The sequence below is a fragment of the Phyllostomus discolor genome, chromosome 4 (assembly GCF_004126475.2).
Source record: "Phyllostomus discolor isolate MPI-MPIP mPhyDis1 chromosome 4, mPhyDis1.pri.v3, whole genome shotgun sequence".
NCBI classification, from domain to species: Eukaryota; Metazoa; Chordata; class Mammalia; order Chiroptera; family Phyllostomidae; genus Phyllostomus; species Phyllostomus discolor.
This window is the reverse complement of record NC_040906.2, coordinates 8,786,489-8,811,977: the sequence shown is the minus strand read 5'-3', so window position 1 is coordinate 8,811,977 and position 25,489 is coordinate 8,786,489. Positions and strand designations below refer to the sequence as shown.

General features: G+C 46.2%; 1 protein-coding gene and 1 long non-coding RNA gene across 2 annotated transcripts in view; one reads left to right on the top strand and one right to left on the bottom strand.

The window, feature by feature from the left end:
* Positions 1-25,489, top strand: part of RHBDD1 (rhomboid domain containing 1) — a 105,665-nt gene that overhangs the window by 36,963 nt on the left and 43,213 nt on the right. The window contains exons 4-5 of the mRNA XM_028510603.2: positions 21,407-21,495; positions 24,658-24,714. Of these exons, the coding sequence (XP_028366404.1) occupies positions 21,407-21,495; positions 24,658-24,714 (146 nt within the window). The remainder of the gene's footprint in view (positions 1-21,406; positions 21,496-24,657; positions 24,715-25,489) is intronic.
* On the bottom strand, positions 1,681-4,451 carry LOC118499982. Its single transcript, XR_004902501.1, has 3 exons — positions 3,934-4,451; positions 2,211-3,676; positions 1,681-2,003 (listed from the first exon to the last, which is right to left on the bottom strand). It is a non-coding gene; the product is annotated as an uncharacterized LOC118499982 (long non-coding RNA).

Below are 25,489 nucleotides of genomic sequence, written 5' to 3'. Positions count from 1 at the left end.
GAGGGTTGGTGGAAACGTCTGTCTCCCTGGAGGACTTACAGCTGAACAGGACTCACGGTGAGAGCAACACTTACCCAAAGCAGTGACTCCCCGGAGTTCGGTTTTATGAGACGGGAATGAGAAACGTGGAGGGGAAGGGGAGCGTGTCAGTCGTCTCCCTGGCCCTGGAGTCCGAGCCTGCAGAGAGAGAGACGGCCGGCCCTGCCCCCGGCATCCGCACAAAGTGGCCAGGCCCATCCTCGATGGCTGTAGGAAGCAGCTCGACTGAAATCCAAATACTGAGTTTCTGTCAGTTACTCTCTTTTTTTCTTTTAAGATTTATTTATTTATTTTTAGAGAGGGGAGGGAGAAAGAGAGAGAGAGAGAAACATCAATGTGCGGTTGCTGGGGGCCATGGCCTGCAACCCGGCCATGTACCCTGACTGGGAATCGAACCTGCGATGCTTTGGTTCGCAGCCCGCGCTCAATCCACGGAGCTACGCCAGCCAGGGCTTGGTCAGTTACTCTCTTAAAATAGATTTTAGTTAGTATAACATTTTTTTAAAGAGTGGTTATTTTACGTAAATAATTTAACTGAAAAGAAAGTAGTAGCTAAATGAATGTAGCCAAATTTCTCTGCTCCTAACCAAAAGACCAATGTACTCATTGTAGCAGAATTGAAAGTATATAAATGCCTGATGAAGAAAACAAACTTCCCACCTTGTCCTACACAGAAAAACCTACTGTTAGCACGTTGCTACCACACACCCCTACCTACCCTCTTGCACAGTTACGTCCCCTACACTTTCATCTGACTTGTTATAAGCAGCTCTTCACAAGCCTCGGTTGTCATGGCTGCCCGATGGCACCCAATGTCCTGCTTCCTTTAGGTTATTTTGTCTTTCCCTGATTTTCCTACCTAACCATTGACATCATCAGTGAAGGTGTCTTCAGACATCAGAGCGTTATCTCTGCTCCCAGGCCTGAATACGCCTTTGCAATAGATTCCCAGACATAGAATCACAGGCTACATGTCTGAACTATTCCCGTGGCTCTTTATACAATGGGGTCTGTCCACAAAGTACCCAGATGTATACTATGAAAAACAGAGACGTTGATTGAAGAAAATACGAGGTACAAGAAATATTGTACACAGGACAGTCCCCTTCAAAGTAGGCACCTTGGGACCTCACACAGTTCTCCCAGTCACCATCAGCTGCCCCATCGTATTTTCCTGAATCTTATCATCAGTCTGAAATCTCTTCCCTTTCAAAGGTGATTTTACTTTTGGGAAAAGCCAGAAGTCATAGGATGCCAAATCTGGGCTGTAGAGGGGCTGAGTCACCTGTGTTATTTGATGTTTCACCAAGAAACTCTGCGTGAGATGTGATGCATAAGTGGGCACATTGTGGCAATGAAGCTGCCAATCACCAGTTGCCTGTAGCTGCGGCCTTCTGAATGGTACAATTAGTTTCTGCAGAAGAATGTTAAAGCCTAATACAAAATGTGATGCAGATTCATTGTTCTACTTGCTCAGTCATTCTGAATGCAACAGCCACATAGTACACATACTCACTCAACACCATCTACCGCGGCATCCCCCCCAACCCTGTACAGTAAAGTTGTCATTCACACATGTGCATTCCAGTCCACTCTCCTTGGCTGCCAGGTTACATTGGTGTCGTGCAGAACTTCCTCATTATATTAACAGTGGGTGGAGTTTTTCCAGACAGACCTGGTATGTGTTAGCTGCCCACACATATGAAAGCACCCAATTTGTCACTTCCTGGCCATTCTAAATATTCCCTTACATTTTTAAGAAATCTTACATGCAAAAAAATTATTTTATTGATGTCATTTACAATTCTTTTATTAGAGAAATGGGACAATTTTTTTTAGTAAGTTGTGCTTCCCTGTGTGTGCCCTCTGTATTTTCAAGAAGCTGTAATTGTTTGGTATTAACGATGGTGATATTAAATTCCAGGAGGTTCTTCTTATTCAATTATATATATATATTAAGAGACCTGCCCTGGCTGGCATAGCTCAGTGGATTGAGCGCAGGCTGCGAACCAAGGTGTTGCAGGTTCGATTCCCAGTCAGGGCACATGCCTGGGTTTGCAGGCCATGACCCCCAGCAACCGCACATTGATGTTTCTCTCTCTCTCTCTTTCTCCCTCCCTTCCCTCTCTAAAAAATAAATAAATAAAATCTTTCTTTAAAAAAAGAGAGACCTTAAGAACAAAGTGCAATCTCAGGTTCTATAAATAATAACTTAGACAATGCTTATGGAGACTTTTTTGCTGTTGTTAATATGTAATGATTTATTCTGAACTGCTAAGAACAGAAAGTCTTTTACAGTAAAAATAAAGAAGTGATATGATGGATTGTTTTAGGGGAGGTTGAAGATATATATTTTACTTATGTATGTATTTTAAATAAATTTTATATTTTAGAATGGTTTCAGATTTGCAGAAAAATTGGGAAAATATATAGAAAGTTCCCATATAACCTGCAGTGAATCTTACTTAATTTTGATCTTCACATTAGTATGGTACATTTGTTGTAATTAGTGGGCCAATAGTGACATTATTATTAGCTAAAACCCATATATTTCTCAGGTTTCCCTAGTTTTGACCTCATATCTTTTTTCTCACCTGGGATGCCACGTAACATTTAGGCTTCGTATCTCCTTAGACTCCTTTTAGCTTGGGCTGACATAACAAAAATACTGCAAACTGTGTGGCCTAAATAACAGATTTATTTTCTCCCAGTTCTAGAGGCTGGAAGTCCAAGGTCAAGGTGGCAGGGTGGTCAGGTTCTGGGGAGGTCTGCGGCGTTCTCCCTGTGTCTTCATAAAGCAGGGAGGGGAGTGTGAGAGAGCGGCCATGCTCTCAGTGTGTCTTTGTATAAAGGCACCGATGCCATCAGCAGGGTCCCACCCCCGTGTCCTCACAGAAACCTGATTGTCTCGGAAAGGCCCTGTGTCCACATATGTCACCTTGGGAATTAGGGCTTCAACGTGGGAATCCGGATAGGCACACAATTCAGTTTATGGCAGCTCCTCTTCGCTGTGACAGTGGTTTTATTTTTGACCACGGGTTCTAAAACGTTCCTGAATGTCTGTGCGAATGAACGTTAACTTCCTCTCATTTGTCCTCATGTGATCCAAAAGCGGTGTCCAATTAGCCACGTAGCATGGTTCCTGAGCAAGTTTTAATTTAGGTGTCTAAACACATACTGTCTTTTTGTAATTGGACAGCCCTGCTGTGGTTTCATTTTAAAATGCGTATGTCATAGACAGAGGTAGACACGAGACATTTCCGTCCCAAGCAGAGCGCGACAGCGTGGAGGACTCCCGCTGCCTTTAAATTAGCCAGACCTTCTTTAGGGCCTGCTCTGCCCAGTGGGCTGGTGCAGAATGACGGCGGAGAGCAGTAGGTAGGAATAAGGAAGCAGCTGTTTTGCAGTTGAGCATGGAGTTGTGAGGAATAAGGTTCACTACCCAGGTTGAAGCTAATTGGCCATCATGCTGTGATGTAATTGTGGGTGTGTGGATGGTAGCACCTACCTAATCTGTACTTAACTAACTACACTTATTAATGATCAATTCTGGTGACTCGGTGACAGGGGCAGGATTTGGGCTTACTGTATTGGATGTCTCAGGTAATGATGACTGAAGGTTATTTTAAAAATAATACTTTTTACCTGGCTGGTGTAGCTCAGTGGATTGAGCTCGGGCTGGGAACCAAGGTGTTCCAGGTTCGATTCCCAGCCAGGGTACATGCCTGGGTTGCAGGCCATAACCCCCTGCAACCGCACATTGATGTTTCTCTCTCTCTCTCTCTCTCTCTATCTTCCTCCCTTCCCTCTCTAAAATAAATAAATAAATAAATAAATAAATAAATAAAATCTTAAAAGAAAATGACTTTGACATTTAAAAAAAAATAATAATACTTTTTTAAAAAATTTGAAAAAACTCATTTGTCCTGGGTTAAAAGGTGATATCAGTAAGTGCGTCTTACTACATTGAGGAAGAGCCTATGTGACGTATTTTACATAAAAAGGATGTTTTTCAGCTCAAAAGTTAATGACCAAATATAGCAATTATTTTGACTTGATTTTTTTTTTACTAATATTTTTTCATTAAAAAATAAAGAATGCTATGAAACACATTTATTTCCCTTTGGAGTGTTTAGAATATGCACTTTGACCTAATTTGGATTTTTTTTTTCCAGGAGGCACTATCGGAGATAAATGTTATACAATTAAATATTCACTCTCAACTAAGAAGATAATAAATCACATCTCTAGAGATTCAGATGTATTTACTTAATCCTTCCCATTTCAGTATAAGGAGGAATGCTTTTAAATAGAAAGTTCTTTATATTTGCTAATTTTCTCCCTCCTCCTCTGCAGTATTAAGTGATTCTTAGTTAAAAGTCATGGGAGTCAAATAGGCAAGGGGACTGTTTTCCATTTACATTCAGGTTTGGTTCAAATTATGCAAAGTGCAGACAGTGCGCGCTATGAATTGAAGTCATTAGTACATCAATTATTCCGTGGTAACCAGCTGAGAACAGGCTGCAGACCGCCAACCGCTCCCCCCGCTTCACGTCGGCTTCTCATTAGCTCATAGGAGACGTCCAATAATTTGATTCTAATTTATCTCTCTTTAAGTGGACATAGTTCCCCTCTGAATATAACAGAAGAGCATTTTAATTTCATAGTCATTTGTAACACACAGGTCAAATAAATAACAAGTTTTATTTCTAGCGATATATGTCTCTTCTATTCCTTGCAGTACCATAGTTCTTTGATCCTAAAATACCCTTTTGTTCCTACTTTTTTTTTAAAAGGATGAAATGGGCACAAACATTATAATAAATAAATAGGCCACGACATAGTAAAGGTAATGTAAAAAATATCAGCAGGGAAAACAGGGCTATTGAGTAAATGATATTTGAATTTTTTTAATCATTTGGAGGAAAGTAAAGATAAAGCTTTGCCTCACTATACTCCCAAATAAATTTTCAGTACATTGTGTCTAGCAGACTTAAATATAGTCTCTGGAAAATGTCTAAGTGTGTGAGGAGAATTCTTCAGTTCTGGAGTTGGGAAGAAATGCGTACAATGCATAAATACAATGAACACAATCTTAAACAAAGGCAAAAGCAACAAAGAGAATTGTTTTTTAGATCCAAGTACGTTATAAATGGAAACAAAAGTCACAGGAGTTAGAAATAGGACAAAGAAGACCACACCTTGGCGAAGACCAGGACCGACCACTGGAAGCCCAGTGACAGCCCCTTGGGGAGGCCCGCCAGGGGACAGTGCGTGGAGAAAAGTCCGCCAGTGGCTCGTAAATCCAGAGCTGTAGAAAGTGTATACTCTTTATAATTCAGTGATTATCTGTCTAGAAACCTATCCAAGTTGTAGTAACCAGTAACCAGAAATGAAGAAAAAGCAACACAAGCATATTTTTTAAATTTTAATTAATTAATTAATTTATTTATTTTTAGAGAGGGAAGGGAGGGAGAAAGAGAGAGAGAAACATCAATGTGCGGTTGCTGGGAGTCATGGCCTGCAACCCAGGCATGTGCCCTGACTTGGAATCGAACCTGCGACACTTTGGTTCGCAGCCCGCGCTCAATCCACTGAGCTATGCCAGCCATGGCTCAAGAATACATTTTTAAAAAAAGACTTTAGAAATGAACAGTGAAAACAGTCCATATCCAAACTGTGGGCTATGAAACACTCTTAAATGCCCTTTATAATATAGTGAGAAAGTTTAAACAGAAATAATTTAAGCCCTAAACTATTTAAGAGTTTAAGAAGCTAAACTGTTGAACTTAAGAAGCTGGAAAAGTAACAAAAGATGAGAGGAAGTGGCATTGATACTATTAAGTAAAAGTTAAACTAAAAAGGAAAAAAAATGATACAATTGATCTTTGAAGAGCCCTATCTTTGAAAAGACAAATCAAGTAGGCAAGCCTGCAGCAAATTTAACCATGGAAATGAGAAGGAAAACTTGAAATGGTACATGAAAAAGAGAAAATGTAAACATACATGAGGAGGAAGCTCCATCAGCTTCTAGAAGGATGTATAGTTTGAGGGGTGACATCTTCTTTTTCTGTTTTAAGAGACAGCCATTTGTGTGTGTACATGCATGTGTGTGTATGTGTTAAAGCTTTGGATTAATTCATTAAAACCAAATTTTCTCCTAAAGGCAAACATAAATTTTGTGATCCAAACAATATATATATATATAAAATCTTTCGCGTTTCCTTGATGTATTCCAACTGCTGCATCACTGTCGCATCAGACGTTGTAGAGTTTATCAATCAGTTCTTTTTTTTCCTCACGTTCAGTATCATTCTGTGTTAGTATCAGGTGTGCGGCATTCGGTCCATTCTTCTGTAGAGAACACTCAGTTATAGTGTCAGTTTGTGGAGGACTTGTGATCCTGTAACTTTGGAGGGATAACTCCAGTAACTGAGACTGTGCACATTTTGATGAACCAGTTAGTTTTACTTTGAGGGCTGTATGAATGCACCAGATGATATATACCAAGTAATTTCAACTCTGAACAAAGGGTCACATTGCTTGTTCCTCTCAAGCGCTTTTGTGAGGTGTGATGCACTGGCGGGTAAAAATACTCCTGGACTTGCTAATGCAAGACAGCGCATACAGAATCTGCTCTTCTAGCACATACTTTTATAGATGTTGAAAATGCTGTTGTCAAACAGTATTTTAAAAACTGTCAGGTGTGTGTGTGTGTTTCAAATGAGTTTTAAATAATTCAGTACTAAGCAGGTGGCAGAAAAATGACTTTATAAACTTGCTATGCTCTTTTGTCCTGAATCTACAAATAGAGTCCATGAATTAAAAATGAACACCGTCCGACCCATCTTTTTTACCAATAACCAGTGTAGTGTAGATGGAGACTCGCTGTTACTCATTTTATTTTTTGCATTTTCCCATTGGAGAATTGCCTTCAAGTCATGTCAGCGTGGACACGACACGTGTACGTATGGCGAAACTGGTTTCTGTTGTCAGGCCTTGTCCGGTTCCTCTAACTCGAAGGCTGACTTGCAGGGCAGCTCCCTCCTCCTTCTCCCCTCCTGTCTGCTGCAGAATGAGAGGTGGGCCCGCGGAGCATGGAGGGCCGCTCACTTCGAGCGCCTGAGCGTCCGCAGAGCTTGCCCCTCCAGCCAGTAGTGAGCTGGCGAGCGGCACTGTGGGGTGTTCTGAGTCTCCTGCCTAATTCAAGACTCTTATTTGACAGATGAGTGTAAGGCTTGGCCATAATGCTCATGGGCTCATTACCTGTGACACATTTCTGTCCTGATCTTATCCCCCGTTTCTTTTCTTAAGGAATGACAAAGGGAAACCTGTTTCTGTGCATAGGCTAAACGGAATGCATAGCATCGTGTACAGTCCTTCCTCCTGCCAGTAAAGAATGATGGTTTTTCTGCAAGTAGAAAACAATTTTCATCATCATCATCATCATCATCATCATCATCATCATCATGGCTGTCACTGGGTTTTGTTTGCCTTAGTCAGTGTGTAACACCAGTAATAGCGGGATTAGTCGTGTCCTGCAGTTATCCAATCCCTGATCGGGGAGTCTCCGTCGAGCGTTAAATCACTTCCACGGCGGAAGACTTGAGGTGTGTCTGCAGGACTGGGAAATGACCGAAGGCACCGTCACAGTAATTGGAGGGTTGCAGTTAGGCAGACGCAGGACGGGTGAAGGCACCTGTCTGGGAAAATTACGTTGAAAGCTTTTTGCGTCGTAGCAGTAATTTTAAGGATGGTCCCTAAGAAATGGTAAATGTTCACTTAAAATTCATAAATTCCACTCCATTGTCCCTCTGAGTGCACTGCACATGATTGCTCCCCAGCGGCTGCAGCGTGCTGATTATGCAGTGCACACGCTGTTTGTGGTGTTATTTCAGACGCCGCCGGGGAGCTGGCTCCTCCCCCGTGTTCCGTCCTCTGCGAGACTCCGCAGAGCGGGCGTTGGCCGCCTGGGTGGAGGCGGGCTGCCCTGCTAATGAGAGAGGTAGTCTGTAGGAGCCCCACATTCTTCTAAGATCCTCCTCTGAGGTTCTTGTGTTTTTAATGATGGCTTGAGGTCCACTTTTGATCTGAATTTTATAGATTTTTGCATGCTAGTTTCAATTGAGTGTTCTTAAATTTCACTTAAGAATCTATAGTAAAACAAGGATTGGATGAGGCAAGGGCCACTAAAATTCTTAGAAAATTGTCAAAGTCCTGGCTGGCGTAGCTCAGTGGATTGAGCACGGGCTGCGAACCAAAGTGTCACAGGTTCAATTCCCAGTCACGGCACATGCATGGGTTGCAGGCCACGGCCCTCAGCAACTGCACATTGGTGTTTCTCTCTCTCTCTCTTTCTCCCTCCCTTCCCTCTCTAAAAAATAAATACATAAAATCTTTTTTTTTAAAGAAAGAAAATTATAAAGGAGGTTAAAACAATGTGGTGAAACAAATTTTTTTTTTTTAAGATTTTGTTTATTTATTTTTAAGGAGAGGGGGAAGGGAGAGCAACATTGATTGGTTGCCTCTCATACACACCCTGACCTGGGACTGAACCCGCAACCCAGACATGGGCCCTGCCCAGGAACAGAACCTGCGATCTTTCCCTCTGTGGGATGAAACCCAACCAACTGAGCCAAACCTTCACTGGTCAGGGTGAAGCAAATCTTGTTGTAGATTTGAAGAAGGCAAATACGTTTTGAAAAATTTCATTGAGGATACAGATCAGGGTAGGCTGTTCCATTATTCGGAAGTGTGTTGTGGGCCCCGGCATGATCCACTGTGTCGTTGGGCTGCGTGGCACAGATCATTGTGTTGCTCCTCGTCATGATTTTGGGGTCTTGTTCCCATACTCCTCACGTGCAGATTATACAGCCTAATTCTACTTTGCCCCATGAACAGTGGCCGAGCAAAGGCAGGGAGGTGTATCTGTCTGTGGGGGGAAGCGGGGGATGGTGCATTCATGACTGACCGCTCCCTCCCTTAAAACACATGTGTTGACTGCCGGTCCTGTGTCCTTCCTCTAACCTCAGCTCCTCATCCGTACAATGGGACCAGTAATAGGACACATCTCCTGGGCTTGTTGGGAGGATTCAAAAGATAACACAAGGAAAGTCCAGAAATCAGTGAGGGGCTCACCGGAAGAGCGGTGCCCCCTTCAGTGCCCCTGAGCTGTCCTCTGTGGGACCAGAGGAGTGGCTGGTGAAGCTCAAGCCAGCCGGAGCTCACCCGGGTTTCTCAGCATCACGTGAGCCCTTCGTCCCCTTGGAAGCATCTGCCAGCAACTTACTGAGTGAAGTGTCTGAGGGCTCCACTTAATAGAGAAAGTGAACGAGTCCTTTATTTTTTAAAAAATGTAAGAGATCTGGATTTTTACTCACATTTTGTTTAATGTCTGTATCAGGCATTATATGGAACAGTTTTATACGTATTTTCTTACAATAATATTTTTATTATCTCTGACACTTGAGGAATAGAGCTCTATCTACTGTGTGGGCGCATGTTCTGGGAATTAACTCGGTGACTCGAACACGTCGGTTAGCATCTCCTCAATGCGGTAATGTTTGTTTTGACCCTTTCACCAGCATCCTCACGTCCTCCTCCGACCTGGAGTCCTCCAGCCTGCTACACCGCGGCTAAAGGAGAGCGTAGCAGAATCCTCTGAGACTTGGCAGTCTGTTGGTTCTGCATGGCCTCTGTCATCTTGGACACCTAAGTCAAGATGCTTTTGCTTACAATTTAAAGAAACCCAGCTCAAACCTACTTGAGCAAAAAAAAAAAAAAAAAAAAAAAGGACCTCTGTTACCTTACATCATTAACATTTCCACGGGTGCATTTCAGGATTTCAAAGACTTCTGATGCGGGAGTCAAGGGCTCAAGCAGTATCACCGGGATTCTGTCTCTGTATCCTGGCTCAGCTATTTTTTCCTGTGTTGGCTTCTGTATTAGTCACCTATTGCTGTGTAGCAGGCTGTATCAAATGCCATGGCTTAAAACTACACACATGTATGATCGCATTGTGTTTGTGGGCCTGGAGGCTGGGCGCAGCTGACCTGGGTCTTTGGCTTCAGGCTTTCTCAGCAGGAGAGTTCTGTCCACACAGCGGGAGAGCTGACCAGCAGCTCCTACGTCACACCATCCCAAGGAAAGAAATTCCAGGGAAAATAGAATACTGTGTATAATGCGCACTTTTTTGCCCACATTTTTGAGGGAAAGATAAGGATGTGCATTACACATGGGCACAATGATTACATACCATGGGTACAATAATGGGTATAATAATCCCATGTATAACATGCACAAAAATGTAGGCACGCATGATACACGGGAGCACATGATACATGGCAAAATACGGTACTTCCTCAGCATCCTTTGGTACCCTACCAGTTGGGATCCTCGGTTGAAAATAGTAGCAATCAGCTCTGGCAAACTTAAACCCAAAAGGACTCACTGGAAGGATATCGGGTAGCTTTGGGTTTGTTGAGAATACTAAAGTACTGGCCAGAGCACCTCTGAGAACTGGATGGGCGCTTGTTGCCACTGGGTCACTGGGTTCTCATCATCACTCGAGTCTAAAGAGTCGATACGCGATGTACCTTTCGGCCAAATGCAGGTCTTGCGCCCCTGCTCTGGCTGCCATTGGTTCTCCACCGGAGGTGGGGCTGCATGTCTTTGAAGGTGACAGTGCTCTGAGATGAGTCCCTGTGGGTCTTGTGGCTTTATTAGGGTTACTTTTGTTCCCAGATGTTCAGCCACGCAGGCGCATTGCGCAGACAGATTCTGCTCTGTCAGGTAGCTTTCGGAACTGTGTAGCTGGTGGTTCTTCGCTCTCGGTTCACAGGAACCGCGCCCCGCAGGCCTACCAGCCAACGCTGCAGACACGGTGTGGGCTGCCCGTGGCCTGCCCAGGTCTCTGAGTCATACAGTCGGTGGGGCATTCAGAGCCAGAATTTTGATTCAGACCAGATTTAACCACAGCAGAATTTAATTTTCCTGAAATGACAGGCTAACTCTGTGATCCAGTTGTGTTTCCCAATCTCTGGGTTGGATCCAGGGGTTCGGGGATCACCCTGACTCTTTACGGTTGTCGTCCTCAGCCCTGCGCATGTGACCTTCTTGGCGGTGGGACACCCTCGCTGAGCTGTCAGGCTTTTATAAGTCCAAAGAACTCGTAAAGCTTTTGAAGTAAGTTCATACGCTTCCTTGCATGAATTTTCAAAGCTATACTTATACTCTTTTGCAGCATTACAGTAGAATATATTAAGACCAATTTACCAAGAGGGGAAACAGATGTTCCTCCTGCGGGGGGACTTGTAGGGCGAGGAGTCTTGCCGACACTCACCGTGTTTTTTCCTGTTGGCCTGCTACGGCAGCTGAACTCTCACCGTGAGAATCTGAACTCTGAGTTATGACCAATGGTGCTCAACCTCACCACGTGAAAAAAACACTTGGGGAATTAAAAAACAACAAAACCAGAAAACCAAACAAACAAACAAACAAAACAATGCCAGGGTCTGTCCCACCCTGGAGCATTTTTTGCAGAATTTCTGGGAGTATGGTCCAAGGAACTGGGATTCCCAAGCCCGTCTGAAAGGTGGTAGTGTGCAGCCGGCATCGAGAACCCGAGGGGCGAGACTGCAGCCCGGCAGCGGCAGCCCGGTTCGTCGGTGCTGCTGTAGGTACCGGGGCAAGGTTGGAAGTCATTTCCACGGTTCGCAGTTGAGACTGTTCCCTGCTGCCCTTTCTCCCTTGGGTATGCCTGTGATGAGCTCCCAGTCATTGAGGTCACAAGTCAGTCCTAAGTGACTACAACCTCAGAGAGCCCGGCTGCCACAAGGCCATAGGATTTCCAGTCGTGACACGGCCTCGGAACGTGCTGTCCAAGGCTCAGCTCCCGGGAACACCTCTTTGCTTCATAACATCTAGCACACACTGAGATCAGGCTATAAACAACCCAACTTCTCTTTCATTTTGTATTTACTTGCCGGAGGTGACATGCAAATAATCATTCATGTGGCATCCAGAAATATTTTTATCTGTAGTAATAGCAGATGGCAGAGCGTTTTTCTCATGCCAAGTTGCATTTCTTCTGCCGCAGTGCAGTGTGGGAGTGATCACAGCCTCTTTCAAACGCTCTGACTCCCCATGTGCGTCTCAGTTGTGGTGGGAAGTTCCCTTGCATATCAGTTCAAGATGCTGCAGATTCGCTTGGAATCCTTGGAATCTGTGCATCGTGTAGTCACATGAGACAAGAAATATTTTTGAGGCCTAATGATTAAAGGTCATCGATTCAACAAACATTTAATAAGCATTTGCTATGTGCTTAAGACAGTGGTTTTTCCGGCTTGGTCCCCAGGAAGGACTTTACAAAAACGCAGGGTTGTTTTTCGTCATAACGATAGTGGGGGTGCTAGTGGCACTTGGTGGGCAGGAGCAGAGGTGCTAGGGTCCTACAGTGTGCGGGACAGTCCCCTACAACAAGACTGGGCCTGCAGCCTCCTCCCCACCCCCCCCCCCAACCTGTTGGGAGAACATTTATGGAGGTGAAAAGCTGTTTGTGATTATCTGAGCCTAAAACCTAATTGTGTTTTTCATACAAACACAGATTTTCTTTCTTTCTTTCTTTTCTTCCCTTCTTTTTTTTCTTTTTTGGCATGGATTTAATATACAGTGACTTTTCCAGGAAAATTGTAAATTGATTTAGAAATGCAACTCCAGGGAAAATTTTACTTTGCTTCATTTGGAGTCGAAAGTTGCTTCCCCACACAGAAGATGATGTCACCGAAGGAACCCTGCATGTGGAGCCTGAGTCACAGAAAGTCCGTCTCTGTCCACCTGCCTTTGTTACCCTCGCCGTCACGCAGCTGCTGGGCATAGCGGCGGGCAGACGCCACTGTCGAGCCTTCTGGTGGTGGTGTGCCTGAGCAATCATCATTCATAGCACTTTATGATGTTACTTTTTAAATACGTTTCTTACTGTTTCATCTAGGGCATTATGTGGAGTTGAGATTGTATGTGTGGATGTGCCTGTGTTTTTTACAAAGTGGGTGTGCAGGTGTGCTATTAATAAAGCCCATTTCAAGAAAATCGAGGGAGCATTACAAAATCCTTGGGTTCAAGGGGGCCTTGGGGATGAGAGGGCTGAGAGCTGCTAGATTAAGCCGCAGGGTGATGGCAGACAAGGCAGCAGACGAAGAAGGAGCAGAATGCTAGGGGACCCCAGAGGGGCCCCGCCAGTCCTCAGAGGGAGCACTGGCCCAGTGTGATCCCAGTGTGGTCTGGAGGGCTGTTTGCCTGGGGCTTAGCGGGGTGGTGTGGAGGGTGGAGCTTAGTATGTACTTAGTCAGTTCTAAAGGGAGAAGTGTGGCTTTTGCGGAGGGCTGAACCTGGGAGTGGTGTAGGGCAGGCAGTAGAGAGAGAAGCCTAAAGAGTCAGGCAGTGGTGCATGATGGGTATAACCCGCCTTGTTTGTATTTTATTATGGAAACCCTGGGGAGCTACCAGGAGGCCTACCAAGTGGTGTCGGGCCGGCTTGTGAGAGCACGTGCTTGCACTGCCATGGTGGTGACAGCAGGTCCGGGCAGGGCAAGGGTGGCCGAGGTGGGAAGAACCCAGAGCAAAGGCTGTGGCCGGGGTGAGAGCTGGTCAGACTCCAAAGGTCAGAGACAGGAGTCAGCCCTGGGCAACCCAGGTCCAGTGCCTGTGCTCATAGCCACTTGCCTAGATTGTCCCAAGGGCCGGGGACAGTGGGGTGGGGTCGGGTGGAGTGGTGTGGAGCCGGGGGAGAGAGTTTTGGCCAGTGGAACCTCCAGCACAGGGAATGGGGAAGGTAGGGGAATAGGAACTCCAGGGTGTGCCTGGTGGTGTGGAGGGTCTGGTGAGGGAAAGGACAGGGCCCACCGTGTTGGGCTGAGTCTTTAGCATCTGTGGCCCAACTAAGTGCACGCAAGGAGAGATCCTTGTTCATTTATGTTGTATACAGTTTTCCTTGCCCGCGCTTTCTTTAATCTGGCACAACCTACCATTTAGTTTTGAAGGAGAAGATACGAGTAACAACAAGATGCTAAAGAAACTTGGTAATCCTACCAGGCTGCTGGTTCCAGCTTTCCTCTGGCGTGCTATTGAAAGCCGCCTGCATGTGGCAAGTGGGGGAAGTGTTTGTAACAGCTCACCGCAACAACAACAACAACAAAAATACTTAAGATTTGCCCACCACACTGATGAGAGAAATTCTGTTCTTTACATAAGAGCCTTGCTCGGATCCCGTTCGGATAAAACAATAATAATAATAATGAAATTCCTAAAACACTGTCACAAACAGTTTGGAAATTAGAAAGGTGGTTGTTACCCCTCCCCCCCCACCGTGTTATCTGTTACTGTTTTTATGTACTTTCTTTAAATCTTGTTTTCAGATAGGTATATTTGTGTGTATGTAATGTATTCTGTGTTCCAGGTGGATAGACGTAACCTTATAGTATATTGTATGCACACACATTCTAGGAGTCACATGAAATAGGGGAGTAATGTTTTGCATCATTCTTCCTCTCGGTTTCCAACTTAGTATCCCGCTACCCACTGCATACTCTGTTAGATGCCCCTGCCCGGCCATCCTGCAGGCATCTCAAAGCGAACACGTCAGAACTAAGCTCTTGAACTCTCTTCCCACCCACTAAGTGGCTCCATCATCCCTCCCGTTGCACAAGCCAGAAGCCTCCTCACTTTCTCCTTTTCCTTCACCCCCACCTGGAACCCATCAGCACGTCCTTTTATCTTCACCAGCGGACAGACAACCGCATCGCCCACTTCTCTCCTCCTCTGCTGCCACCTGCCTCCGCCACGCCGCCATCGCCACTCACCTGAATGCATCAGCCCCCACACTGGTCGTCTGCTCGCCCTGCCCATTCTCGTCTCTAGAGTCTGTCCTCCCGGCAGACAGAATAGACCGCTTTTTAAAATTCCCCATTGGCCTCTCACTGGACTTAGAAAACATCAGACCCCTTCCCGTGGCACATGGGCCTGCCTGGGCTCTGACTTCGGCCTCTCTTTCCAAATTCTTCGCAGGCCATACCCTGTGTCCTTACCTCTTGCTGACCAGGCTCCAGCCACCCGATCGCTGTGTCAGTGCTTTTAAAACACCAGGTTCTTTGCAGCCTCACAGCTCTCCCCTGTGTGCTTTTCCTGCCAGGAGCTCCCACCTTCACCTTGGGGCGCACTGGCTCCAAACCCAGTGGCTGTCGCCTTCAGTGCCCCTTAAGGAGCCAGCCCAGCCCACTCCAGGGAAAGCGGCCCCTCTTTCTTACATCACCACGTGTCACAGCTATCGCGTATGTGTGCATGTGTGTGCGTGTGTGTGTGTGTGTGTGTGTGTTTCTCCCACTTGAGTATGAGCTCCGTGAGGCAGTGCCCGTGTTTGTCTGGCATATGTAGAAGTCAGTAAACACTTGTTCGTGGACAAATGCTCCTCCTTGCCCCACTCGTGGGGTTGTCTTGCCACCAACGCAAGGGACGTGGCATTGAGCGCCAAGGAATCACTGTTATCCAGGAAGCTCCTTTGTAAAGGGGCTTCTTCTGCCTTTGCAGTGGCCTTGTTTTCGTCCAGGTCGCGTCTGTCTGGGACCGACGTAAACACCGGTGCTCGGCGCCCAGCCCCACGCCTGAGGTTGCTGCCGCGTTTAATAAATCGGCATGGGTAGTAGAGGTTGCATTGCCACTGTAGCGTCTCTGGGGGAACATGATATGGGGAGGGAGCTACATTTTACTTCCATGGCCAAAGGTGGCAGGACGGGATCCTGAGGGAGAAACGGTAGACAGAGAACTCCCCAACCAGTCCCCTCCCAAACTGCCATTGCCAAAGATGCATGCTGCTGTCATGGCTGAAAAAAGCACCGAGGATCGAAAACAGTTTGAGAACAGTTCACCTTGGGAGGAAGCTATCCTATCAAGATCTTTCCTAGTGGCATTAATATTCAATAACCTGAAAGATTCTCACCACTACTTGTTGCTGTAACGTGAGCCAGGAACCATTTATTAAGACGCCTCAGCTGCAGAACTTCTGAGCATCTCAGTCCCTCCCTGGTAGGATGTGCTTTTACAGGAGGAAGTTAGGACGGGATGTGCAATACAATGTGCCACTGGTCCCCCAACCCTGGTACCGGTCCTGGTACCAGTCCGTGGCCTGTTAGGAACCAGGTCTCACAGCAGGAGTGAGTGTCTCTGCTTCCTGTCTCCCTGCCCTCCAAGAAAAATTGTCTCCCAAAATACTGGTCCCTGGTGCCAAAAAGGCTGGAGACCGATGCAACTGGCCACCTCTAGCTGACCACCCCCTGCCTTACCTGTCCTCTTACCCATCCGACACTGTGTCTCCATCAAGGTCCATCCTTAAAGAGGTCATTTGCTCTGCATACACTGGGAGACTGTCTTAGAGTAATACATTCCCTGCTTTCTGAGCTGTGCCTAAGAGGGCAGCCTCTCCAACTGTGGAAAGACTTTGCCGTTTATTAGAGGAGAACCTGTATAGCTGTCACAGCTTTCAATCATTGCTTTAGCTTTCGATTCTTTAACAATGACACGTGTGAGTAGGAGTGTTTTGCATAACCACTTAGCCCAGCCTCACAAATTGCCTTTCAGAGGAGTGAGGATCCACGGATGCTGGTGTGAGAGGAAGGAGCACTCGCCATGCGCTGGTGGTAAGAATACCTGCATACAGTTTGCACAACTGAGACCCGCACTCTCTTTTTTGCAGCTTTGAGATATAATTGACATATAAGCCGCAATAATATCTTAATCTTAGTTTTTGTTCCAAAATTACATTTTCACCCTCGCTATCCCTTAGAAGTAATGTATAGCAACATCAACTTGATTTTAACTTCCCATTTTTTTTCCCTAAACAAAGAATGAGCCCCTCTCTGTGTCAGGACGGGAGCAGGTGCTGCCTGTCTGGAGGTCCCCGGGACAAAAATAATCCCTTTCTACGGTTCTTCAGAATTGTAGAAGGACCTCAGAGGGAAAAAGCACAGCAGATGTCAAGGAGGGTAAATGCAGCGAACCGACCACTGGAAGGATTGTGGTATAACGGCAGTATGTCCAAAATAAAGAGAGAATTTTAAACGCCGAGAGAAAAGACAGGTTGCCTACAGAGGGATGGTGGTCTGGCTGGCATTCCTCAGCGGCTTCCACAGAGCCTGTATTTCTCATCAGAATAGGAAACGGAAATAAAGACCTTTTTGGACACACAAAGACCAGCAGAGTTTTCTACCCTCGGCCTTTGATGGAAAGAACTAGTAGAAGCAAGGTTCTAGCAAGAAGGTGCTCCAGCTCAGCAGCAGGTCACGCCGCCACAGAGCAAGGGCACGAAGAACCGGACGTGTTCATCACCTTCGGTCATCTAAATGAATGGCCGTCTCCCTGCTCAGGCTTGAGTACAGATAAAACGTCTTTCCAGTGGAGTGTCTCCCTCTCGAGTGTCTGAGTATTCACTCAGAGTTGCTGCTCGTCGTCTGAAACTCTCCTGTTGGTGATGATGCCTTCCCTCCAGGCAGGGCTTCTTAATGAGAAGTCCCCGGGTGGAGTTCCAGCCATCTGGGAACTTCTTCAAATTCGGTTGTGCATGTGTAGTTTCTCTGCAGACGGGACTCATGGCTTTCTTTCCTGGGACACTTCAAGGGGCTTCGCACCTGGATACGTGGAAGAACTGCTGGGTTAAGGTGTGGTCCCCTGCTAAAAGGAGGTTCCATCGATGCGCGCGCCGAGGTTGGGATCCGATGACCTGAGGCTGACTGTTGGGTAGTTCCCGTGTTTGTGGAACTCTGGAGGCTGTGGACAGACCGCTTTCCCCTCCTCGTGGTCCGCGCAGCGCAACCCAGTGTGGCCAGCCGGAGCCGTGTGTGCCGGGCCCCTGTGCCTGTCTCACCGTCACAGTCAGCGTTTGGTGGTAGCTGTTGCGAGTTTCTAAAGGGAGTCAGCTGTCGAGACGTCAGAAGAAGGAAAGCGCTAAGTGGCCAGCGTGAGATACAGTGACACGTTCAGTGCTGCTGTTTCAGGAGTTGAGCACATTCGTTGTCTAAGGGGCGGGGGCAGTTAAGTTCAGTTATTACCTTTCCCAGCGAAATTTGCTACTGATACAAAGCAAATGCATGGTGACGCCTGAGCCGGTGACTATATGCAACTTGTGTTTTTATACCTCAGTGGTAATGTATGTTAGATATGTGCCTTTTATGTGTAATTTTAATTCCACTTCTCCGTGCATTCAGTAGTCATCTACAGAGTGTACGGTCAAGCTGTTTCCTTCCTCGGCCTCGGTCCTAGCCAGGTCTAGAGGAAGCTGTTCCCAAGGTGTCACCTTCCAGGTAGAACTGAGACCCGAGTAGCCCGCACCTTCGGGAGGCCTGCTGTGGAGGCACAGGGCCCTTCAGACACCTCACATGTCAAAAGGTCTGTTTTGCGTGTGTAATGATCATAATACCGCAATCTGTTTCTAAAGCTGCTCCGTTTGAGGGTACAGCGGAGCCACTGCCTGGAGCTCTCAGATGTCTTCCCTGTCCCCCATGTCCCCAGGGGCAGGGATAAAGTGTGCCAGTTCCAGTCCTGCTGGGGAGAAGACAATCCCCAATTCCATTTCCATTTCCCTCCCAGGACAGGGGCCAAGGGTATATCCCTCAGAGGGCCAAGGGTGCTCCTCTGTCAAAAGGTTACTGAGGGTGTGGAGACAGTTAATATACCTCGTAAAATGAGCACATACTTCTTTTTTTTCATTGGTAGAACGCTCCCTTTTTTATGTAAAATATTGAGAGATTCTCAATTTTGATTGAATAAGATAATAATCTCAGCCTACCTTTATTTTTTTTTTTTAAAGAATACCTTTATAGAGCTGAAATGAAATAATAAGGATGACCAGCATTTTGAGATGGGCCCTTTGTAGCAAATGCTGGACGTTGGATGATAATACAGTATTGTCTCTGGTCTCTCAGCCTCCCTCTCCTGGTGATTCGCAGTTGTATGAGGACAACCAGATTTCACTAAAACTTCTGCAGACCCATTTGGAGAGAGAAGGGACTCATTGAACTGTGTGGTACTCTAAATTGCAAACGAAATCCAAGACTGATTGTTTGATAGGTTGGGGTTTTAAATGGACATTTTCTTCTGTGTTATTTTTATAACTATATGATTCACCATAAAGATTGGCTTAGACAGTTTTAAAAATATTGATGTTATTTTATTCTTTTCACTCAAATTGAGGTTACTATTTAAAAAAAATTGATTCCGGCCTCTTTTTATGCATCCCTCAAACTACTACTTTATTTGCCATTTCTAGAACCAGTTGGAGTATGTTATTTAGCCTAAAAGTAGAATAAAATAAGCCCAATTTTATTTATTTATTTTTTTTTGAAAAGTGAAAGAGAAGCACAGTGCGTGTTATTCTTTCCTGAAAGTGGGAAACCAGGGGTTGGACCCCATATTTTCATGATCAAGTTACACACACTGGGAGGTAAATACATTTTATGAAAATAATAGCTCTGCTGAAGGAATGCTTGTCTATGTGATTGTGTGTATGTGTGTGATTTTTTCAATGTGTGTGGCATAGGCAGGGGCTGGCTAGGGCAATGGCGTGACTGCACTGGCGAGCGGGGACAAACCCCAGTGCCGTCCAGTCCACAGAAGTCTTCCTCTCCTCTTTCCTCTGGAGGGCTTTCCACGGCCTGTTCATCTCCCCGAGAGCCGCCACGTCTCCCACGGGCCCTCAGGCAATGGAGGTTTCTTGTTGCTGTCTCTCCTGTGCGCTGGGGCCTCTTCTCTCTCTCGGCCATTGCTGTGGTAGGTGTCGTGTGTGGGTTTTGATTCTAGGTCTTGGGTGTGGGCAACTGGCCCTCAGCCTGGTCACCACCATGGCTCAGCGAGTCCGCTAAATTGGAGATCTAGTGGTTTCCACTGGCCCGCCAGTGGTCTTGATGCAGCCACTCTGGGACTTGGAAATCATTCATTTTGTGCCGCACGTCCGAGCGTCCAAGTGTCCGAGTGTCCGTCCTGGGCCAGGCCCTGCCCGGGGGGTGTGTCATAGAAGTGTGGAAAGCACAAACCTCCCAGTGCTCCTGGAGCTCCTTGGGCTCCTTGATGACTTTCAGTTGTCCCCCATCTGGAGTGAGTGGCCATTTCCACAAGCCAGGGAAATGTATATATTTGACCTTTTAAAATTTTTTTTAGCATAACAGATGCATAAGACTGCCCTCAAAGGGTTTGTAAGAGAGAGAAAGAGACAGACAGACAAACAGGAAAGCGTGTAACCACGTCTGCTCCCCAGAAGGCTGGATCTGTGCTATAGGGACGGCAGGCGGTGGGAGGGAAGGGCGACTCTTCAGCTGGGGCCTGATTGTTGTCACAGGGGTGTGCTGAGCTAAGCCTCGTGGCCTCCAGTGAGCACCTGGGGGGTGTGGCTTTGGTTGGGGAGTGGATTTAGCGGATAGTGAGGGTAGAGGGAAGGGACGGGTGAGGCCAAGTGTTGGAAGGCCTTGACTGCAGGCTGCAGAGAAGTCTGAGTCTCCCAGATGGCAATGACGTGACTTGCCCCCTGTTTCAGGAGGGTCCTTGATGGCCACGTGTGGGATGCGCTCAGAGAGGGGCCGGGAGGCCTGCGGGGTGGTTTTCTCTCATTTATGCGTTTACTGATTCAGGCAATACTTAGTGGGGCTTGCCTTGACTTTATATGTATAAATGATTGCCAGTCTTAGATGCTACCTTAAGAAGAGTGGAACCAATGTAATGCCCTAACCCATCTATCAAGTTTGAAATTTACATTCTTGCATCTTTCCACTGAGTGGCCGAGAGATACATATGAAGATGACTAGAGGGAGGTCACTTTGGGGGTGGGCGTGTGGGCATCTCCATCTGGGCCAGGAGCTTCTCCGGTCCTCTGCTTCACTGGTCCGTGATGTGTGAAAACACAGCTATCTGCTCCGCCGCCGCGGATACAGATCGACACTGTCCTCACAATGGCTGGATTGTTCAAGATTTAATTCAGGGAAAACCGATGTCATTACATTTTGTGATAAGAGCCGCAGAGACAACCTGGGAGAAATAGAATCAGTTGTCTTGACGGAATGCCTCCATGGCTCTGAAGGAGCCAGCCCACTTCTCCTGGTCAAGGACGGCGTTGCATTTTAAGCACATGGTGGTGGTTGTTTATTGTCCCTTTCATTTTTTTAAGGTAGGAAATGTTGTTCTTCGGACCGAGTGAAGTGCTGCCCGGCATAAAAGCCGTGCTGTGGAACAAGGCCTGCCGCCGTGACTAATTGGCGTGCGCTGGGCTAATGAGAAGACGGGACGGCTGTGGTCAGCAGCAGAACGCTCACTCACCAAGGGTCTCCGTCTCTCCTAGGACTTCCTTCGCCGGGCATCTGGCCGGGATTGTCGTTGGACTCCTGTACATTCACGGGCCGCTGAAGAAACTCATGGAAATGTGCGCAGGTACCGAACAAAACCCCTCTGACATGGCAAGTTGGAAGTTCATCTTCATTTTTCTGGGAACGGGAGCAACTGCAAGTTCCCTTGTGGTTCTGCTTAGGAATTCCTAATAGTCTCTTCGTAACCCGAGAGCTATACCAACTGGTGCGGCTCCTCACACTGCTCCAGAGAGGCTGCAAACCCCAGTGCTAGACCCGCGGCTTTCTTAGGGGACAAATAGCAGTGTACGTGTATCCTCTCAGCCTTAATGCTATTCGCAGAAAACCACGAGTGCCTTGAAATTGCAGAGAACCAAAGGAATGCGTTATGCTAAAACATTCTGTGAGTTCATGTATGTGCAAGGCAAGCTGAAAAAGAAAAGTCTGCACTGAAGTGCAAGGCCAGCATTTGGAAGAGTTCAGAGTGACCACTAGGCTCTCGGCGGGAGACATACTCGTGCATGGCCAGACTGGGTCTGTTATTGCTCAGAGGGTGGCTCCTGCTTTCTAAAAAAAAAAAAAATCTTTTTGTTTCCTTCAAGTGGATGCTCAAGGAAAATACTTGATTATATTAATCAGTGTATGAATTTTTTCAGACCCTAATTTAAAAGCTATACCGGTCATGACTTTTAAGGACACTATTTTGCACTGACTTGTTTTATAGACTCTGCGAGTTCCAATAGTTCATCTTGTATTCATTGGACATCTGCTGAGACTGTTGTACCTTTTCTTGGACCACAAATCCTCTGTGTTCACAGTGTGTGCCGATGGCTGGTGGTCTCGAGAACCTCGCAGTGTTCATCCTATCAGAGGGCTTTCCAGGAGCCGCGCCGCTGCCCCTCTCGGCAGGCTGTGCTCAGTCCCGGGGATTTCTGCAGACCGTGCTGCATCTAGGCAGATTCCACTTTTTGTATTTGCTTATTGCAGTGTTTCCAGTGTGTGTGCTCGGAGGAGGAGCGGAAGCTCCGCTTATTGAAAATGTCCAGTTTTATTATATTTTGTATACAACTCAATCATGGAAGTCTAGTAATGAGCTTTCTTGCCCAAATGCTCTCCCTACTGATGAAAGAAAAAAATTATTCTTGGGAGTCTAATGTTTTGTTTCATTTTTCTGTGTGTCTGAAGATTAAGTGGTTAGTAACGCTGCCTGCACACATTACCAAATGCAGGCAAGTGTTCTCTGTTGTCAAGATGCTTTCTCCCACAGTTGTAATGCTTAAACTCTCAGCTTTCCTTCTTCAAGACTTGCCTTTTTTTCTGTGGAGACTTAGTTTCACATCATTCTATTTTCAAAGTAATACAATAGAAAATGAAAGTTGAGAAAAACATTCAGTGCTATTTACAGATAGCCTGCAATCTCTGTGCCTTTTTTTTTTTCTTTTCTGGTAAAGCCAGAGAGAGATCTGGAGTAATGTGGGAGTGGAGGTGACACAGGGTCCCTGTAGAAAAGAACCCAGCACGTGCAGACTGCTGTCCGATCACTCCTGGGGGAGGAGCACCCCTCTCTCCCTTCCTTCCGCAGCGCCGACTTGCCCATCCCACTGCCCTCTGAAGACAGGAGGGGAAACTCCCTTACGGAGGGTGAAAAGCGTGGCTCTCCTGACAGTCTTGTTGGGGGCAGGTTCTCTCTATCGCCAGAGCATCTCTGTGTGTGCAGAGGTCACAGAGCCCATGCTCGGTGCTCTGGAAAGCAAAGGGCATCAACAAAAACCTTTAAGGAACTTCAGAGAGTAGAAGTCAAGGTTTCATTGTCCCCCACATGTTCTAGGTCTAGCCCCAAAGAGAGTTTAGTTTAACAATTGTGTAGAAATTATTTGACATGACCTTGGATTTGGCTATAAAGAACTTTCCTATTTGGAAAGTTTGGCAGTTAAAAGCTTGGCATAAGTCTTATGACTTATTCTGTTTTGTTGTTCCATGTGTCCGTTTTTATGACAGTGTCATCCTATTTTTGATACCAAAGCTTTTTTTTTTTTTTTTAATACAAGATCCTCTTTTTTTTTTTTTTTAAAGATTTTATTTATTTATTTTTAGAGAGGGAAGGGAGGGAGGGAGAGGGAGAGAGAGAGAAACATCAATGTGCGGTTGCTGGGGGTTATGGCCTGCAACCCAGGAATGTACCCTGGCTGGGAATCGAACCTGGGACACTTTGGTTCCCAGCCCGTGCTCAATCCACTGAGCTACTCCAGCCAGGGCTGATACCAAAGCTTTTTAATGTAGTTTGAAATCAGAAAGTGTTAGGAAGGCTATTATCAAAAAGACAAGAGGTAAGTGTTGCTGAGGATGTGGAGAAAAGGAACCTGGGACCCCGCTGGTGGGTATGTGTTGGTACAGCCATTATGGAAAAAGAGTATGGAGGTTCTTCAGAAAATTAAATATAGAAGTACCATAGGACCCAGCGATTCTGCCTTTGAGTGCATATCCAAAGGAGCTGAAATCAGCCTCTCAAAGAGCTGTCTGCACTCTCATGTTCATTAAGGGTTATTCTCAATAGCCAGGCATCTGTCAGTGGATGAATGGGTGAAGGGATTGTGAGGTGTGTGAGTGTGTGTAGAAGGTAGATTAGATATAGATGTAGACATCTCCCATTTGTATATGTGTGAGGTACATAGACACAATGCTATAACTTTACATGCACAGTAATATCTATATATATACAACGGGATACTATTCAGCCATAAAAAGAAGGAAATCCTGCAATTTGTGATGAAATCAGTGAACCTGGACAACATTACACTAAGCAAAATAAGCCAAATACTATATGATCCTACTTTTCTGTGGAATGTCAAAAGGCTGAAGTATAGAAGTGGAGGGTAGAACAGTGGTGGCCAGAGGCTGGGGGCGGTGGGAGGTGTTGGTCAAGGGCACGGACTTCCAGTGAGAAGGCAAGTCGGCCGAGGACCTGACGCGGTGTCCGTGCGGTTCACTGGGAGAGCACACCCAAGGACCCTCACACCGATACAGATATGGCACCTGGGAGGTGGTGGGTGTGTTCATTAACCTGACTATGGCAGTCATTTCGTACTGTATATGTACATTGAATCATCACAGGCATAGCTTTTCAAAAAACTCACATTGCACCAAGTAAATATGTACAATTTTTTATATGTCAGTAACACTTCAATAAAAGAGGGGGTGGGGAGGAACCTATGGCTATTATTAAAATGTTTGTTTCCTTCATATTTAGGCATTTTTTCTTCCAATACTGGTTACCCAAGACAGCAACGCCACTTTAATAATTCAGGTAAGTAGTTCATGTCATTTAATATATTTTAACTTAATTTTACAAAACCATAGTGTTGGCCACTGCAGAGCCACTTTAAGGTAATGCTAGTGATGGTGTCAGCAAGCAGCTCACACGGGATGTAATGGTGCCTCTCACTTGCCCGGAAGCTGGATGTGGGGCCAGCCCAGGGAGCACGCCTGGGTGGGCTGGTGGGGCAGAGCGGGAAAGGAGATGACAGTGCCGTGGAAACAGTGTATGATCAGCATGAGGTCTCTCAGACAGGATAAGATTCACACTGGACCCAGGTCCCTTGATTCTCAGCCTAGGAGAACGCCCCGCTGGCTGAGTGTTAGAAGTTAGTTTCAGATACGCAGTTCTCACAGTTTTCCCCAACTGCCTAGTCAGAAAGCATCATGCTTATCCTAAAATAGCCATTCCTCTGATAGTTAATGCCTGGACTTCCTAGGTGTCTGTATAAGTAGGTAGAAAGGACTTGTGATTAGGCCAACGCCCTTACATTCCGGCCTGGGGAGGCTGCCCTGCATTATCCCAGAGCAGAACCAGCTGCAGATCTTAAAGAAGCCACCGGCCATGGAAGCCCTGGGTCTCTTTTGTCATCATGCCCATTGAAACCACTGTGGCTTAAACCTGGGGCCTGCGATCTTTGATGTCACGGGCCAGGGAGCTAATGTTTTAGACGCTGAGGGCTTTATTGGCCATATGGTCTCTGTCACAACCAGTCAGCCTGTCAGTAGCATGAAAGCAGCCAGAGACGATTCACAAACAAAGGGGC